The sequence below is a fragment of the Pongo pygmaeus genome, chromosome 8, assembly GCF_028885625.2.
Source record: "Pongo pygmaeus isolate AG05252 chromosome 8, NHGRI_mPonPyg2-v2.0_pri, whole genome shotgun sequence".
Lineage (NCBI taxonomy): Eukaryota > Metazoa > Chordata > Mammalia > Primates > Hominidae > Pongo > Pongo pygmaeus.
The window spans coordinates 106,642,264-106,662,295 of record NC_072381.2 but is presented as its reverse complement, the minus strand read 5'-3'; the positions used below and the strand labels follow the sequence as shown (position 1 = coordinate 106,662,295).

Below are 20,032 nucleotides of genomic sequence, written 5' to 3'. Positions count from 1 at the left end.
CCACACGGGATAAATAGTAACCTGTACAAGTTGTTTTAAAAGACAAATCAGATTGTATTCCATATCAAGAAAACCTGATTATATACAGGCTAGTTTCAAGAAAAGTTCTTTAGGCAAAATTCTTATAAAAACTTTAATTATCAAGAGTAAAATTTCTAAATTTGAGAAAGAACCATTTGTATTTACTTCTTTCCACGCAAGTTTCAAAATACATAAATGAATTCCCTACAAGTCTTAAAAAGTATAAAATTAATCTATCTTAACTGATGCACATCCTTAAAGTGTTTGGAAGCTGCTTGGGACAGGAAAGTTAGAAAGAAGAGAGTGCTGGACAGTACATTCACCCTTAAAAGTTGTGTGTGTGTTTTTTTTTTTTTTTTTTAAGACAAAGTTAAATAAAAGTGGTTGTGTGGGATGGCAGGGTGCTTTTTTTTATTTTGTACTTTCTCAAATTCGCTCTAATGTCTTCTAAAAAACTAAAGCTCATTTATCAAAAATTATCATACCAGGCCGGGCGCAGTGGCTCACGCCTGTAATCCTAGCACTTTGGGAGACCGAGGCGGGTGGATCACGAGGTCAGGAGGTCGAGACCATCCTGGCTAACATGGTGAAACCCCGTCTCTACTAAAATACAAAAAATTAGCCGGGTGTGGTGACGGGCGCCTGTAGTCCCAGCTACTCAGGAGGCTGAGGCAGGAGAATGGCGTGAACCCGGGAGGCGAAGCTTGCAGTGAGCAGAGATTGCACCACTGCACTCCAGCCTGGGGAACAAAGCGAGACTCTGTCTCAAAAAAAAAATCATACCAGGACATCAAAACTGATAAACATTGTTTGATTTATTCCCATAAACATTGTTTGATTTATTCCCTACAATGACTCCAGGAAGCAGGATGGGCAGTTTATCATCAGCTTCCATTTTACAAAATGAAAAAAAAGAAAGTGAGTGACTTCACAAGTATTTATTGTCTACCACATGTCATGCACTGGGATATACTCAAGAGTAAAACACAAAATTTTACTATTATGGGCTTTATTTTCTTTTCTAGTAGAAATAATAGACAAATAAGGAAAGGGGCATTTACTTTAGATACGGTAGGCTTTAAGTAGGTGATTAGAACTGAGATATAAAGGATAAACGAAGGACTCAAGCAAAAAGTCAGAGTTGGAGAAAACAGCCAATGCAAAGGCCTTATAGTGGTCTTGCAAGAGTTTGGCAAATTTAGCTCACACCTATAATCTCAACACTTTGGAAGGCTGAGATAGACCGATCGCTTGAACCCAAGAGGTCAAGACAAGGCTGGGCAACATAGTGAGACCCCGTCTGTACAAAAAATTTAAAAATTAGCCAGGCATGGTGGCGTGCACCTGTGGTCTCAGATACTCCAGAGGCTGAGGCATGAGGATCACTTGAGCTCAGGAGGTCAAGACTGCAGTGAGCTGTGCTGTGTTTATTCCATGGCACTCCAGCCTGGGCAACAGAGAAAGACCCTGTCTCCAAAAAAAAAAAAAAAAAAAAAAAACACAAAAAATCATAATTATGCAACATTCAAGTGGATAATCAGTTGAATACATAAAGGTAGAAGTCACAGTAAAAGGATGGGTTAGAGACTATTAGCCCATTAGAAATCATCAGCCCACAGATGGTATTTCAAAGCAAAAGGAACAGATGATCATCTAGGAACAAAGTGTAGACAGGAAAGAGAAGAGGGCCAAGGCCCAAGGGCTAAGAAACTCTAACATAAATAAAAGACTTGTCTAAAGGTCAAATGCTTATTAAGTGATCTGGCTCAATAAAGTGCTCTTTCATCATATCCAACTATCTCTTAACATTAAGAATAAAACAGGCTGGGCTGGGTGCAGTGGCTCATGCCTGTAATCCCAGCACTTTGAGAGGCTGAGGTGGGCAGATTGCTTGAGGCCAGGAGTTCAAGACCAGCCTAGGCAACATGGCAAAACCCCACCTCCACAAAAATGCAAAAAAGTTAGCCAAGTGTGGTGGTGGGCACCCATACTCCCAGCTCCTCAGGAGGCTGAGGTGGGAGGATCATTTGAACCCAGGAGGTCGAGGTGGCAGTGAGCTGAGATCATGCCACTGCACTCCAGCCTGGGCAACAGAATGAGACCCTGTCTCAATCAATCAATAAACACAGGCGGGGCGGTGGCACATGCCTGTAATCCCAGCACTTTGGGAGGACACAGCAGGAAGATTGTTTCAGGCCAAGAGTTCGAGAACAGCTGGGCAACAGAGAGAGACCCTGTCTCTACAAAAAAATAAATAAATAAAATAAAATAAAAATTAGCTGGGTGTGGTGTGGTGTTACCTGTAGTCCTAGCTACTTGGAAGGCTGAGGCAGGAGGATCACTTGAGCCCAGGAGGTTGATGTTACGAGCTATGATTGCACCACTACCCTCTAGCCTGGGCAACACAGCAAGATTCTCCTCTAAACAAAACAAAAGAAAGCCATCTTTCCTAGCTAAAAGTTCTCAAATTTTAGTTTTTAATTTTGAAGTAACTCCATACTTTGGTTTCTATCAAGAATCAACTAACTTGAATCCCAGTAGGTTTAGTATATTTTTACCTTTAGATATTTGTTGCTTTTGAACTTGACAAGCTAGCTATAAAAATTTCCAAAGGCTGGGCATGGTGGCTCACACCTGAAATCCCAGCACTTTGGGAGGCCGAGGCAGGCAGATCACCTGAGGTCAGGAGTTCAAGACCAGCCTGACCAACATGGCAAAGCCCCATCTCTACTAAAAATACAAAAATTAGCTGGGCATGGTGGCACGCACCTGTAATCCCAGCTACTCAGGAGGCTGAGGCAGGAGAATCGCTTGAACCTGGGAGGCAGAGGTTGCAGTGAGCAGAGTTTGCGCCACTGTACTTCAGCCTGGGCGACAGAGCAAGACTCCATCTCAAGAAAAAAAAAATTAGCTGGGTGTGGTGGTGGGCACCCATAATCCCAACAACTCGGGAAGGTGAGGCAGGAGAATCGCTTGAACCCAGGAGGCGGAGGTTGCAGTGAGCCAAGATCGCACCATTGCACTCCAGCCTGGGCGACAGAGTGAGGCTATCTCAAAAAAAAAAAAAAAAAAAAATGTCCCATGAAGGTATAAAAAGCCACAAATAGCCAAGAAAATAAGGTATGAGACCTTAACTACCATAAAAAAGGTGTATTATAAAGCAGTGTGAGCTATATAGGAGGAATAAGTCCTAGTGTTCTATAGCACTATAGAATGACAATAATTAACAATAAAATATTATATAGTTCAAATGGCTAGAAGGAGAATATTGAATGTTCCCAATACAAAAAAAAATAAATGATTGAGATACATATGCTAATTACTAATCTGATCACCATATGTATAACAATATCACTATACACCCCATAAATATGTACTTATTATGTTAAATTTTTAATGAATTTTTTAAAATAGAAAAGATTTGCCAAAAACAAGCTATATGAATAAGATAGTATGGCACTGATATAAATAAATGAACAATAGAACAGAATGAGTCCAAAAACTGATCAATGCATGTAATGACATGATTTATGAGGGAGATAACACTGCAGATTGGTGGAGAATGCATGCTCTTCCAATAAATGATGCTGGGGGCCACTGTAAATCCATATGGAAAAAAGTGAAATGGAATCCCTTCCTCACATCAAACCCAAAAATCAATTCTAGAAAGACTAAAATTCTAAACGTAAAAACCAAAACTCAAAAAGTCTCTAGTAGAAAATATGAGGCTATTTTCATGATCTTAAAGTAGGGAAGGCTTTCTTAAACAAATCACAAAAGTACTAATTAAAAACACCCCCCATCAATTCACCTATCAATCATATCCAGTAGAAGAAACACGAGCTAAACCACAAACAAAACAAAGACTCGGAAAAGCACCAACTAGACTTGGACTTAGGAAATGTGGGCTCTAATTCAGGCTGTCATCAATTGTGACACTGGCAAGTCAAACAAGTCTTTGGTTCTTCATGTGCTCATTTTTAAAAAGAAGACGTATACCACAATACTTTTTTATTGATATCTCATAAAAACTGTTTTTCTAAGTAGCATGTGGGATAACATAAGATAAAATCCAAACCAGGTTTTCTGGCCAAAGTGTACTGCTGATCTAAAATTATCACAAAAAAGTCTTTCTTGAATGAGCTAATTAGATAGATAGCATTGTCAGTGTTGATACCTTAAGAGGATGAAGAAAAAGAAAAGAAGATAAATGTTTCCCAGGCCTCCCCAGAACTGCAGAGCATAAATAAGTGAACATGTTGACAATGTTTAAGGCTGACCTTGACAGAACAGAGTTTATTCCACATGCTTCTAGATGCAGAGTGTACTTACTAGAGTAAACTGACCTTGCTGGGCATTTGCTTGATTATACTACATCTTTAATAAAACTTATAAAAATAGAAAGGTCCTGGAAACATCAGTAGAATAATAATCAAAGGATTTAAGTGTATCTGTCCATATATCCTGAAAAGTAAAATTACATCATCATAGACAGGGATTAATTGTGGCTGCTTGCCTGAATAGCTAGGGGAATGAGAACAGGATGTTCTCGGAGGATTTTTGATAACTACCAGCCAAGTCATCTCTGTACCATTTTTCCTGACACTACTAGGCAACATACTCAACATTTCATTAGCTTCTCAAAAAGGCACTTTATGATGAAGCTCAGGTTTTACAGTCAGACCCTTATTAAAACAGGTCACAACTTAGTTATATTAAAATAATAATTATCAGCAAAACCTTTTAAATAAAAATATACTATGCAAGAATCAAAAAACAAGCTAGATCAGGGTTCTTAACCCAGGGTCCATAGATAGGATTCAGGGATCTCTGAACCTCCTGAAATTTTGTACAAAACATATGTGTGTGTGTGTGTGTGTCTGGGAAGAGGAAGGATCCTGTGATACAAGATTTTCAGTGAAGTCCATAACCAAAAAAAAGGTTAAGAAGCCTTGAATTATCAAGTAGAAGAACATGCGAAAAAAAAAAAAAAAGAAAGAAAGAACAAAAGAAAATAGAAAAACTAAATTAAAAAAAAAAGAAGCCTTGAATTAGATGGTCCTTCTAGACTCTTAAATCCTATGACTCCATGCAAATTTAGTGACATTTTAGATAAGGCAAATGATACATTTATTAAGGAAGTAGTATTTTGCTTCCTTCTAATTCATCTCATCTATCCTTCATCCAAGTTCAAAAAAAGTCAGTTTCACTTTTTTTTTTTTTTTTTTTTTTGAGATGGAGTCTCGCTCTGTCATCTAGGCTGAAGTGCAGTGGCGCGATTTCAGCTCACTGCAAGCTCCACCTCCCGGGTTCACGCCATTCTCCTGCCTCAGCCTCCTGAGTAGCTGGGACTACAGGTGCCACCAAACCTGGCCCCAGTTCATCTTAAAAGTTTTTAAAACTCCATGGTTTCAATTAAGCAATTAAAAATTCAGTTAAGTAGCGTCCCACGATTTCAAAACCTTCTATGTCTTGTCCTCAGTTGATCTTCCTATCTTTTAAGCCTCTCAAAGGTCTCAATTTTTAACTACAATGTATTTTACTTCTCAATAAGAAAAATAATCTCTCCTTAGGTCTTTTCCATCAGAAACCACTCTTTCTAGGTCCTGTGTACATTTTCAAATCAACTGAAAATAAGATCTCACGCTTTCCTACTGCTAATTGGCTGGACTGTTAGTCCAAACCTGAGCCTTTGAAAAAAGCTGTTAGTCAACTGCTAGTCTGGCCAAAATTTAGTGACTGATTCCTACTCGTATCTCATAAATACACACTTTAGAAAAACACACAGAACTTACTAACTAGAACTATAATTTACCATAAACTACTCATAAGAAACTATAGTTCTGCTGACTGGCAAGTAATTTGCAAAGGCAAATCAGTTTAGCTACATAATGTAAGTATCTACCTGCACGTACTGGCACTAATCAGGGCGTGAAATTAAATTTTTATTCGGAAAGAAATAGCTGCTTCAAGGCTGTGATTTAGCCTGGGAAGCAAATATTAAGGTCATCCTCTTCTCTCTGATGTTTATAGTATTTCTAATAGGGGAATCAAAGAAGGAGGGCTGATAGCCAACTTCTGTAAAAGTGAAAATAATCTCTATAATGTAACAAATTTGTCACTTGCTTTACTAATTGCACAGACTTAACAAAACCAGTTGCTAAAGTATAACAGAGATTACTTAAATACCGAAAGCACAAACTGATCACTATGGATACCTAATTTGGTTACTTCATTGAGCGAAGTAAAGAAGATTCAACAAATATAAATGCTACAAATATGTTTTACAATAACCTAGACAGGGCATGGTGATACAAGCCTGTGGTACCGGCAACTATTTGGGAAGCTGAGACGGAAGAATCACTTTTGAGCCCAGGAGTTTGAGTCCAGCCTGGGCAACATAGCAAGACTCTATCTCTAAAAAACAAATAAATAGATGGATAAAATACCCTATAACCATTTTCATTACAACATAGATAATTTTGAATTAGCTAGGTTAATGAGATCCTATTCAGTAATTTAGCCAATTGCCAAAATTTTCCCAAAATTGATCAAAATCCCCTAATACAAACTTCAACTTACTCTGCTATACTATATCCATATTATTCTCATATCTATTAAAGAAAGCAAACAAGTAGAAAAGTAGCCCAAGGTCAGCACAGTGGCTCATGCCTGTAACCCCAGCACTTTAGGAGGCTGAGGCGAGAGGGCTCCCTGGGCCTAGGCGTTCAAAGTTGCAATAAGCTATGATCGAACCACTGCACTCCAGCCTGGAAAGAAGGAAAGAAAGGAAGAAAGAAAAGAAGAAAGGAAGAAAACGGCCCAAATAATCATGAGCAAAATATCTGCTCGAATGGCAAGTGCAGGTGTTCACAACTAATTGCTTCAGAACTTGACTAGCCTTTAAAAAAAAAAAAAAAAAAAAAAAAAAAAGACTTACAGAAGCCACAGCAGTCCTCAAAGTGTAGTCCCAGAACCAGCAGCATCACCTGTAAACTAGTTAGAAATGCAAATTCTCAGGCCCCAACCCAGGCCTAAAGAATGGCAAACTCAGCATGGGCAAAACCCCGTCTCTATGAAAAACACAAAAATTAGCCAGGCGTGGTGGTGGTGCATGCCTGTAGTCCCAGCTACTAAGGAGGCTGAGGTGGGAGGATCACTTGAGCCTGGGAGGTCAAGGCTGCAGTGAGCTGTGATAGCACCACAGCACTCCAACCTGGGAGAAAGAGTGAGACCCTGTCTCAGAAAAAAAAAAAAAAAAGCTCCGGGGAAGGCCCAACAAGTCCTCCAGGGAATTCAGACGTACTTTTTGTTACAAAAAGCCCTTAAAAACTTAACTCAATTCTCTAAGCAGCTTTAGTAGTGTTTTCCACTAAAGATAAAAGTTATCTTTATCTTTTTTACAATGTAAAAAGTACACTTTAATTGGTCTAAGTTCAAAAGTGAAATAAAGACGATAAAGCCCATGTAATAATGTCTTTCCAAAATAGGAAACAGTCACCATTTCAAAATTGAGAAAGAAAAAAATTATTTAGAACTACCTAAAAATAAATAGGTTGATTTTACAACTACCACAGAATAATCACCAATGGATGTGGGTGAAACAATGTTGTGAAATAAGATATTTACACAGTCTCCAAGTTTGCTCCTCTGAATACTTACAAATATACCTTTACAACAGAGAAATCTAGTGAATACAACCTTAATAAATGATCAAACAATATCTCCAATAATGGAACAAACTGACATTATATGCCTTCTGATGTAGTAGTGCACTAAGAAAAAAAAAAACACAGCATATATTATACTCCTGCCAAATTTTTTTACCCTGATCTAGTCATGGAAAAACAATCAGACAAAAACAAATGAGGGACATTCTGTAAAACTACCTCAAACTCTTCAAAAATGTCAATTTCATGAATAAAAACCAGGAGGGAACTACTGTAAATTAAAGGAAACTAAAGAGATATTATATATAACATGATTGGACCCTGGATTTTTTTTTAAAGAGATGTAAAAGACATTCTTAGGGGCCGGACGTGGTGGCTCATGCCTGTAATCCCAGCACTTTGGGAGGCTGAGGCAGGTGGATCACCTGAGGTCAGGAGTTCGAGACCAGCCTGGCCAGCATGGGGAAACCCCATCTCTACTAAAAATACAAAAATTAGCCGGGCATGGTGGCAGGTGCCTGTAATAACAGCTATTCGGGAAGCTGAGGCAGGAGAATCACTTGAACCCGGGAGGCAAAGGTTGCAGTGAGCTGAGATGATGCCACTGCACTCCAGCCTAGGCAACAGAGCAAGGCTCCATCTCAAAAAAAAAAAAAAAAAGACATTCTTAGGATAACTAGGGGTTCTGGATATGAGCTGTATATTAAATAATAAAAGGTTATCAGTGATCAGTGTTAAATTTCCTGAGTGGGATCTTGTATTGAGGTAAGGAATGAGGATGCTCTTGTTCTTAGAAAATACATGCAGAAGGTGAAATATCATGTCTGCAACTCTCAAATAATTTAGAAAGAAGGTATAACTATATACTAGGAAAAGTCAAATGTGGCAAAATGTTAACAATTAGATAATTCAGGTGAGGGATATATGAGTTATCATTATGTGTTTCTCATAATTTTTCTGAGGAGTTGAAAAAAGAATGACACCATCCACACCTCTCTTCAAAATTATATTTCTCAAAAATAAGTCAAAAGATAACATCCCTCACCCACCAAAAAACTATAAAATACCTACTCTAAGGTACATGCTAATTCTACAGTTCACATACAACTTCTATTTATGGTACACTGTGATGTCAAAGTGCTTTTATGTGTACTCTCTTACTGGATCTTCAACCCAGTAGATAGAACAGTTATTGTTATTCTCATTTTAGAGAAGAGGAAATTAAGGAACATGGTTAGTATAGCACAATGATTAACCACACTCACTCTGGAGCTAGAATGTCTGAGCTGGAATACCAGCTGTGCCATTCACAAACTGTTTGATCTGGAAAAAGTAACGACCTGTCTGTGCCTCAGTTTCCACATTTGTAAATCAGGATGATACTAATAATACATACCTAATAAGATGAGAGGATCAAGTGAGTTAATATATATAGTTCTAGAATCCTGCATGGTATATACTGAGCTACAAGTGTTGGCTGCCATTATTATTGTTATTTTATTATTATCACCACCCAAGAATAAGGTCAGAGAATAAGTAAAAATACAGTTATGCGCCCCCTAATGACACTTCAGTCAAGTATGGTCAGATACACAACAGTGGTCTCATAAAATTATAACACTGTATTTTTACCTTACCCTTTCTATGTTTAGATACATAAATACCATTGTGTTACAATGGCTTACAGGATTCAGTGTACAGTAACAAACTGCACAAGCAACAGGTTATATCACATGGCATTTGTGTATAGTAAAGTATACTATCTAGATTTGTCTATGTACACTCTGTGAAGTTCACACAACCACTTAATCACCTAACAATGTATTTCTCATAATGTATCACGTATTGTTAAGCAATGCATGACTGTAGTTAAGACAGGACTTGAAACCAGGTCTTCTGACTCCAATTCTTGTGTAATTTCCACTATGCCAATAGTGGTTTCAATCACTTATACTTAGACAAGGAAATGGAAAAATAAGTGTCATTTCAAAAAGGATGTACATATATGTACATGACAGAATGCATGAACAAGAGAAGGAAGTTTGCTAATTAAAAGAGGTTGTTAACAGCCGCCGCCCTGTCTGGGAAGTGGGAAGTGCCTCTGCCCAGCCGCCCCACCGTCTGGGAAGTGAGGAGTGCCTCTGCCCGGCTGCTGAGCAACACTCCAAGTGTGAAGGGACAGCCTTCGGTGTGATCTTTCTGCCCTCCCCAAGTTTGCATTTTTGACATTAAAGTTTACTTTTTAATTAAAAAAAAAAAAAAGAGGTTGTTAAATCTAATTCATCTTTAAGAGACACATGATCTGGATGCTTACAGTCCTTTATAATTTCCAAAATATTTGCTGTATTTATAATAATTTCATTTACTCCTCATAACAGCTCTTTGAGGTACAAAAGTAGGTATTATCTTTGCTTTCTATATGAGGAAAGTGAGACTCAAGGAGGTTAAGCAACATGCCCAATATCTATGATGTCTAGGAAGCAGAACCTGAAAACCAGGTCTTGTTTTCACTATGGTACAATGTAAAATTTACCTACCAATCTAAACTAATTATAAGGTATTTCAAAGAAGACACACTAACAAAACAGGTAGAAGTCCCGTATTGTCAGTTATAAACAAAAGAAGTTATAACTAATCCATTCAGCAAACAGATGTCACTTTGCAAAGCTTTGATATTTTTCTTAAATACCTTGGAAAACAAGGATCAAAAAATATGAACTCTTATAAAAAGGGCTTTATTGTATTTTTATAGCTTATTACATACCTTGTAACAATCATTTTGTTAAATGTGAATGTCAGTTTTATTTTCGGTCCCTTTTTTCCTGGCTATTTACAAGCTTTGTGAGAATCGTTCCTTAATTAAGTCTAAACATAGTTTTATATAAATGGATTCCTGGAAATAAAACGTTCAGACTTAAGAAATGATTGTTACAGAGACTGTAACAGGCCGTAAAAAAACGAGTGCCACTTTAAACAAAGATTTCTCATTTTAATTAAAAAGATAATCATCAGAACATTCCTACACTTAACAGAACCATTTAAATAAGCTTCTTAGGAAAAAAAAATACGTAGTATATTACGCAGGCCTCCATATTATAATTTATAACATATTTAAATCAAAGTCTCGGTTGATCCTTTAGTATGAATTCTTATATACTATACCTACATTTTAAAGACACATTGAAAAAGAACAGGTCCAAATGAGATAAATCACATGTCTAATTCTTTTTAACATGAATGCTTTCAAAAGATTATATTTTTCCACAAGACATTAGTAACACACATTTAAGAGTACTTAAGAAATCCTTTGTAACATGACCACATATAAACCTAAGAATTGTATGTAGTTTATTGATGAGGTGGATATGTGTCAGGTAAGAGGACCATATTCAGAAGACTACCATATAATCAAAGGTGACCCATACCTACATGAAAAGAGTTTCTACTTTCAAACTCTGATATAAGTGGAAGCAATCCTTTCTGATTTTCAAAATGCCATGTCTGGATACGATTACAGGCAAAATTTGATAAAGCAGGATTCTTCTCAATTAATTTGACTAGCTTTTAAATTGTTTTTAAATTATGTGAAATTTATAGTCAACATTCCGAGAGAGAAGGAAGGAAAGAGATCTTGTAAGTTGTCATTATAATTAGGTGCAATTTAAAAACAGATACATCAATGTTCTTCAACTTAAGTCACCTTTTCTTAATTACACTGAACAGTAAACCTGAATCACTGCTTGACCGCCTATTTCTCATTTCAATGTATTACTGAATACTGCCTCAAAGCGGATGTTTTCCCATGGAAACAAGTTATAATTGGGGCTGGGCACAGTGGTTCATGCCTGTAATCCTAGCACTTTGGGAGGCCGAAGTGGGCGGATCACTTGAGGTCAGGAGTTCGAGACCAGCCTGGCCAACATGGTGAAACTCCATCTCCACTAAAAATACAAAAATTAGCCAGGCGTGGTGGCACATTCCTGTAGTCCCAGCTACTTGGGAGGCTGAGGCAGGAGAATCGCTTGAACGTGGGAGGTGAGGGTTGCAGTGCGCCAAGATCGCTCCATTGCACTCCAGCCTGGGTGACAGAGTGAGACTCCGTCTCAAAAAAAAAAAAATTATAATTGGGAGCCTATTTCCTAACTGAGAACTCGGTAGCAAATAAAGTACTGACATGACTAACACCACCAAAACAAAGATTCAATAACTGTAAAACTCAAAATCATTAAAAAGAAGGAAATTATGTTCCAGCTTCATAAAATGGGAGTCACATACCAATGATCAGCAAGTATGCATTCCAATGTGAAAAACATAATTCTTCCATATTCACTCATTAAACAAATTTAACCTCAAACTAATAACCAACTCAGAAAAAACACTAAACATTTAATTAGCAATCATTTAGTTTGCTTCTTATAATACAGACTGCTGCTTGGGATGATCTACAAAGGGAGAAGAGATAGATGGAGCCAAATTAATATACTACTCAAGGGAAAGCCTTCCTTGCCTCCATCTAAATTACTTCCCTGAATAAGAGTTATTAAAATCATACCATTGATCTATGCTACCAGGAACATGAAATCAGTAAATGTATATCATGGTCTTGTTCACGATCTTCATCACAGTGTCCATAAGCATTTCTCACTTATTTCTGCTTTAAAAAAATTATAGGCATATAAAAAAAAATTATCATCCTATCTCCTCAGTTTATTAAAGGCCACAAGTGTTCTACACACCAAAGGTCACCAGAAAAAAAAAAAATGCTCTGAAGTCACTCTCTTACCCACACTGTCACATGGCTTACTTAAAACTTTGTAGATAGGTTTCAGAGTACCTCAAACTTCACTGAAAAACCATGAATATTCAATAGTACGAACTCCTTTTTAAAAATATTCATGAAGTCTTTCATAGAATGTTAAAGTTAGGCATATCAAATATTTTGTTCCCATGACCATGCATTATCTTTTGTGTTGGATCCTCCATCAATAAAAGCATCAAGAATCGAGGAATGCATTAGGGAAATACAAATTGAAACCACAATAGGATATCACTATACACCTATTAGAATGGCTAAAATTAAAAATACTGATAATCTCAAATGCTGACATGGATGCAGATCAATTAGAACTCTCACCCATTGCTTGTGGGAATGCCAACTGGTACAATCACTCTGGAAAATAGCAATTTCTAAAAAGGTTAAACCTACATTTATCACGCAATTCTCCCTCATAGGTATTTAGAGAAATGAAAATGTTCACACAAAATCTATACACAAGTGTTTATTTATAGCAGCTTTATTTATAATCACCAAAACCAGAAACAACCCAAATGTCCTTCAGGAGTGAATAAACAAAGTCTGGTACACTACTCAATAAAATACTACTCAACAATAGTAAGACGTGAACTCCCGATACATGCAAAAACATGGATTAATCTAGCTCAAAGGCATTATGCTGAACGGAAGAGGTCAGTAACAGAAGATTTCATATTGCACGGTTCCATTTATATGACATTCTCAAAAACATAAAATGAAGTGAGGAAGAGGGGGTTAGAGGTGGAGGAACAGTATAAGAGTTTTTTGCGGGGGAATGATACAATTGTTCTTATCCTGATTGTGGTTTACATGAATCGACACATATTAGAATTCCTAAAACTGTGTACACTAAGAAAAATCCATTTTACTGTTATGTTCATTAAAAAAATATTGGAATCAAAAATTTGCATACAGCAGGCATGAATAAATATATATTTAAAGAGTAAAATGGAATGAGAGTGGAATACCTATTCAATAAACTTTGGGAGTCTGTATGAATTGCTTTGTGTTAGAATGTTGTTGTAAAAGCACCACCACCACCACCACCTTACCCTATGACCTACAAAGCACCTTTACATTTACCTTATTTAATTGTACTGAATTACATCTTTTTCCTCTATGTAAAGATGCCATGGCTGATGGTGATTATGAGCTGAGGGACCAGCCACAGCATCTTTAAAATAAATGAAGATGATACACAATCTGTTCATAGTACTAGGAAGAACTACCAGTTTTATTGTGATGTGATTTTAATGTAGTACCTCAGTGGCCACATTCTGGGACGTTGCTATTGTCCTTCCACTAGATATACCTCTTCTAAGTGTCATAGCTTGCTTATTTTCCTACTCCCATGGTTCACTATTTCTCTAGCTGCAAACAGCTTACAGAAGTAAACTGTTTTCTGAAACCAACTAGTTGGAATTCAGAGAATCCAAGCCTTTGCCATGAGATTTGTCTCTTTCTGCCATCACTTCTTGTTGTTGTTGTTCAGACGGAGTCTTGCTCTGTTGCACATGCTGCAGTGCGGTGGCATAATCTTGGCTCACTGAAACCTCCGCCTCCTAGTTTCAAGCGATTCTCTGGCCTCAGCCACCCAAGCAGCTGAGACTACAGGCCTGGGCCACCATGCGTGGCTAAATTTTTTATTTTTAGTAGAGACGGGGTTTCACCATGTTGGCCAGACTGGTCTCAAACTCCTGACCTCAGGTGATCCGCCTGCCTCAGCCTCCCAAAGTGCTAGGATTACAGGCGTGAGCCACTGCAACTGGCCTGCCATCACTTTTCATTCCAGTTAATTCAGCTCCTTCCTGCTGTGTTTCCCAAGTACAAGGCCTCACCTTTTACTCTGGTTCTAGCCACATCATTTCCCCCACTTCCCCTGTGTTGATACACTGGCCAGATATACAGTGGACTAGATATTTTGTCAAAGCATGATCCTGAGAAACACCAGTATCAGAAACATCTGATATGCTTGTTGAACATGCCAATTTTTTAGGCGTAACAAGTAAAGGGGAAGAGGGGGAAAAAAGAACTAAGAATCTGTACTACATTTTAACATGCATTCCAAATAATTCCTATACAGGGTAAAGTGTAGAACTATTACAATAGACACTAATCAGTATAGGCTGAATGAATCAATTATTTAGTTCCTTGCTGGGTTTCCCAGTTCCACTTTTGAGTTCAAGCTTGAAGCAATGCTTTGCCACCTGTTTCTAGTATTCACTGATGCTTTCTGCCTATTGATCTCCCCAGAATATCTGCCCCAGACTCCCTGCCATTATTCTCCCGCTGAACGTATACCCTTGTATATGAGTCCATTTTTGCACTGCTATAAAGAAATGCCTGAGACTGGGTAATTTATAAGAAAAGAGGTTTCATTGGCTCACGGTTCTGCAGGCTGTACAAGAAGCATAGTGAATTCTGCTTCTGATGGTTTCTGCTTCTGGGGAGGCCTCAGGAAACTTAAAATCACGGGAGAAGGCAAAGGGGAAGCAGGTGCATCTTATATGGCCGAAGCAGGAAGAAGAGAGGGGGGAAGAGAGGGAGGCAGAGAAGGTGCCACACACTTTTAAACAACCAGAACTTGTGAGAACTCTATCACGAAAACAGCACCAAAGGCGGAAATCCACCCCCATGATCCAAACACCTCCTACCAGGCCCCACCTCCAACACTGGGGATTATAATTAGACATGAGATTTGGGTGGGTACAGGGCCAAATCATATCACCTTCCCTTGCTAAATTCCCGAGTCCACACACCTGGTTGAGTTGCCAACAGACACCTAGTCAATTTCTTTTCCCCAACTCCTAGCCACCCCACAGCACCTGGCCTCTGTAGATTTGTGCCTCCTTATCTGGCAGATCTTGATAAAACTGTGTCCCCAATAGACAGTGGTTATGCAATTACTCAAAACCAAATCCTGATACTTCTCTCACATAACAATTTGAGTACAGCTGGTCCAGAGATCTTCAGTTCAGCCTACTTTTTATGCGGATAAACTTTTCTTAACCTCTTACTATAGATACTTTTAAATACACAAAAAAGTACAGAATAATATATAATCTCCATCTAATCATCACCCAGCTTTCCACCTTCCAAATCTCATATATTCTATCACTTTGCCCATCTTTTTTTTTTTTTTCTGTCGTTTTGTTTTGGAGACAGAGTCTCGCTCTGTCGCCCAGGCAGGAGTGCAGTGGCGCGATCTCAGCTCATTGCAAACTCCACCTCCCTGGTTCATGCCATTCTCCCGCCTCAGCCTCCCGAGTAGCTGGGACTACAGGCGCCCACCACCACGCCCAGCTAATTTTTTGTATTTTTTAGTAGAGACTGAGTTTCATCGTGTTAGCCAGGATGGTCTCGATCTCCTGACCTCGTGATCCGCCCGCCTCGGCCTCCCAAAGTGCTGGGATTACAGGCGTGAACCACCGCGCCTGGCCCTGCCCGTCTTTATTTATACGAATATATCTTAAATTCGAAGTCTCCTTATTATAGTTAGGGACTATCCCAATATCTTCACCCACCAAACACTCATTTTCCCTTACCTACCTACTGCTTTGATAACCCTCTAATTGCCCTTAACATGACTGATGTCAGCTATATTTTACTCTTTTTCTTCATTTGTTCTACCCTACTCTCAGCAACCTTCTTCATTCTGTCTCCAGAATATCCTTGAATGTCTTTTTGTCCTTTTCCATACCTACTGCCCTAGCTCAAGCCCAGTCTCTTGCCTAGACTATTACATACTTTAAATGGCCTCCCTGCCTCTCCGGTACCCCTCCCTAGCCTAATCCACTCTAAAGCACTAAGTGCTCTTTCATCTTTGTTGTTATTGCCCCCAGTGGGAATCAGATTCAAATGTAAATTACAGATCTTTCAGGAAAAAGTATTCACATGTTTATAGCTTGTACAGGGGCCACAGACCTCAGATTTAAAACCTCTGCACTATCAGCAACAAAGAGGATTGAATTTTTAAAATAACACCTAAAAACATCTAATTCCTAGGAATAATTTAACAAAAGATATATAAAGACCTCTAAACAGAGAAATTCAAAACCTAAATAAATGGAAAGACACATCATTTTCGTGGACTATGAAACTCAATAGTGTTAAGATCTCAGCTCTCCCAAAACTTATATATGGATTCAATGCAATTCCAATAAAAATCATAAAAGTATGTTTTGTGGAAACTGACTAGCTAATTCTTTTTTATTTTTTTGGAAATGGAGTCTTGCTCTGTTGCCCAGCCTGCAGTGCAGTGGCACGACCTCCACACACTGCAACCTCTGCCTCCCAGGTTCAAGCAATTCTCTTGCCTCAGCCTGGAGTACCTGGGATTACAGGCATGCCCCACCATGCCCGGCTAATTTTTGTATTTTTAGTAGAGACGGGATTTCACCATGTTGGTCAGGCTGGTCTCCAACTCCTGACCTCAGGTGATCCACCCGCCTCAGCCTCCCAAAGTGCTGGGATTACAGGCATGAGCCACTGCAACCGGCCTAGCTAATTCTAATACACATGAAAATGCAGGCCGGGCACAGTGGCTCACGCCTGTAATCCCAACACGTTGGGAGGCCGAGGCGGGCAGATCATGAGGTCAAGGAGTTAGAGACCAGCCTGACCAACATGGTGAAACCCCGTCTCTACTAAAAATACAAAAATTAGCCAGGCATGGTGGTGTGTGCCTGTAATCCCAGCTACTCGAGGCTGAGGCAGGAGAATCACTTGAACCTGGAAGGCGGATGTTGCAGTGAGCCAAGACTGCGCCACTGCACTGCAGCCTGAATGACAGAGCGAGACTCCATTTAAAAAAAAAAAAAGAAAAAAAGAAAAAGAAAATGCAAAAGGCCAAGATAGCCAATGCAATCTTGGGGGAGGGGGAAGCTGACGGGCATATACTATCAGATATCAAGAAATGTTATTATATAAAAATATAGAAATTAAGACAGTGTGGTATTGGCACAAGAATAGACCAATGGAGCTACTGAGAAAATCCCAAAAGCAGGCCTACATATATATATATAGACATTAATATGACAAAAATGACCCTGCAATAGAAAAAGAACAATCTTTTCAATAAATAGTGCTGAATAAGTTGGCTATAGAAAGAAAAGGAAAAAAAGAATTCTGAGCCTTTTGTAGTCTGTAAGCATGACGATTGGGTTTTCAGCCTCGTGTGAGGTGTGCCTCCCTCAAACCTTGTTACACAGGCACATTACCTCTCTGGCATGGAGAAAGAAAAAAAAAAAAAAGAATGCTGACCTCTACCTCACACCATATGCAAAAATTAATTCCAGATGGATTGCAGAGCTAAATGCAAATGGTAAATAAAACTTCTCACGGACTTGACAGAGGTACTTGTAACATATACAAATTGCAGCACTATTCACAAAGGTCAAAACGTACAAGCTTCCCAAGTGTCCGTTGACAACAAATAAAATGTGGTATATACATACAATTAAATGTTATTCAGCCTTAAAAAAGGAAGAACATGGATGAAACCTGAGGACATTAAGTAAAATAAGCTAGTCACAAAAAGACAAACACTGTATGATTCTACTTATATGAGGTACCTAGAGGAATCAAATTCATAGGAAAAAAAAAAAAATAGAAGGCTGGGTGCAGTGGCTCATGCCTGTAATCCCAGCACTTTGGGAGGCTGAGGCGGGTGGATCACCTGAGATCAGGAGTTCAAGACCAGCCTGGCCAACATGATGAACTTCGTCTAAAATACAAAAATTAGCTGGCGTGGTGGCACACACCTGTAGTCCCAGCTACTCAGGAGGCTGAGGCAGAAGAATTGCTTGACGGAGTCTGCAGTGAGCCAAGATGGCGCCATTGCACTCAAGTCTGGGCAACAGAGCAAGACTCCGTCTCGGGGGAAAAAAAAAAACACCAAACAAACAAACAAAAAGAATAGTGGTTGCCAGTGGCTGGGATAAGGGAGACATGGATAGTTCATCTAATGGGTATAGAGTTTCAGTTTTGCAAGACAAAAAAGTTCTAGAGATTATATATGCACAACAGTGTGAATATACTTAACACTACTGAACTACACATTTTAAATAGTTAAAATGGTAAATTTTACATGTATTTTACCACAATAAAAAATGTTTAAATGAAGCTTATATGTGTGTGTATGTATATATGTACATGTGTCTGTGTGTCTGTGTGTCTGTGTGTGTGTGTCTGTGTGTGTAGATAAATAAAATCAACATCTTGGCCCAGTGAAGTGGTGCACACCTGTAACCTCAGCATCCCAGCACTTTGGGAGGCTGAGGCAGGTGAATCACTTGAGCCCAGGAGCTCGAGACCAGCCTGGACAACATGGAGAAACCTCATCTCCACTAAAAATGCAAAAAAATTAGCCGATGTTTGGTGGTACATGCCTGTAGTCCCAGCTACGGGAAGGTTGAGGTGGGAGGATCGCTTGAGCCCAGGAGGTCAAGGCTGCAGTGAGCCTAGATGGGAGAAAGGGAGGGAGGGAGGGAGGGAGGGAGGGAGGGAAGGATCTGTATGATCTCGGGATAAGCAAAGAGAAAAAGTGCTAACCATAAATTAAAAAATTGAAAATCTTGACTACGTTTTGACTACAATAAACCTCTACTCATTTTGTCAGGGCCAGGCAAAACAGACATCTGCAGGATCAGCAGAGGTCTTAGTACAGGATGACAGAGTACCATCAGGATAAGGAAGAAGGGGCAGGCCCGATGGCTCACACCTGTAATCCCAGCACTTTGGGAGGCCGAGGCGAGAGGATCACTTGAGTCCAGGAGTTTGAGACCAGCCAGGGCAACATGGGGAAACCCCATCTCTACAAAAAATTAGCCAGGCGTGGTGGCAAGCACCTGTAGTCCCAGATGCTCAGGAGACTGAGGCAGGAGGATCACCTGAGCCCAGGAGGTTGAGTGAGGCTGCTGTGAGCTGTGAATGTGCCACTGCACTGCAGCCTGGGCAAAAGAGTGAGACCCTGTCTCAAAACAAACAAAAAAACAGGATAAGGGATATGTCCATACAGAAATATGGCAGGCAACATGGCAGCCCTGCACAGAGTGTTGAAGTCCAAATGTGATGTGAAAAGCAATCTAGCACAGGTATCCGACAAGGGTGTTCATGGAAGGGTGGAGACCAGCAATCTGACATGGGGTTTTGGAGCCTAAGTAAGTCAAGGATGGCATCTATATAGTGGGTGTGGGGAACAGCAGCAACATGAGAGTGGTCACATAGAAAGGGGCTGACTGACTAAGAAAATATGTTGAGGATAACGAAAGCCAAGTTACTCACTGTCAGAAAACGGAGTTACAATTATGAAATTATTGAACGAACCCTGTGGTATTAGACTGGAATTGGGGATATCAGAGTGAACTCATGGTTTTAAATAATACGTAAGATAAAATAACAATGTAAATTTGCAATGTGCACCTGTGTGTGTGGTGTGTCCAGTATGATGGCTTGTGAGCAGTGACACCCCAATAGCAATGAGCACACTTAACACCCAGATCTGGACTTCTACATGTCACTCTCTACT

The 20,032-nt window shown here is 39.2% G+C and overlaps 1 protein-coding gene and 1 non-coding gene across 8 annotated transcripts in view; one reads left to right on the top strand and one right to left on the bottom strand.

The window, feature by feature from the left end:
* BTRC (beta-transducin repeat containing E3 ubiquitin protein ligase) overlaps positions 1-20,032 on the bottom strand; it is a 201,626-nt gene that overhangs the window by 166,271 nt on the left and 15,323 nt on the right. Inside the window, exon 1 of one of the 7 annotated variants that reach the window (XM_054436160.2) lies at positions 1,366-1,483. The exons of the other annotated variants lie outside the window; for them this stretch is intronic. Coding sequence (XP_054292135.1) covers positions 1,366-1,398 — 33 coding nt within the window. The 5' untranslated portion in view covers positions 1,399-1,483. Of the gene's footprint in view, positions 1-1,365; positions 1,484-20,032 lie in introns of those variants that run through there. 7 annotated transcript variants of the gene reach the window in all.
* On the top strand, positions 17,635-17,733 carry LOC129007030 (small nucleolar RNA U13). The gene has a single exon (XR_008492209.1). It is a non-coding gene; the product is annotated as a small nucleolar RNA U13 (small nucleolar RNA).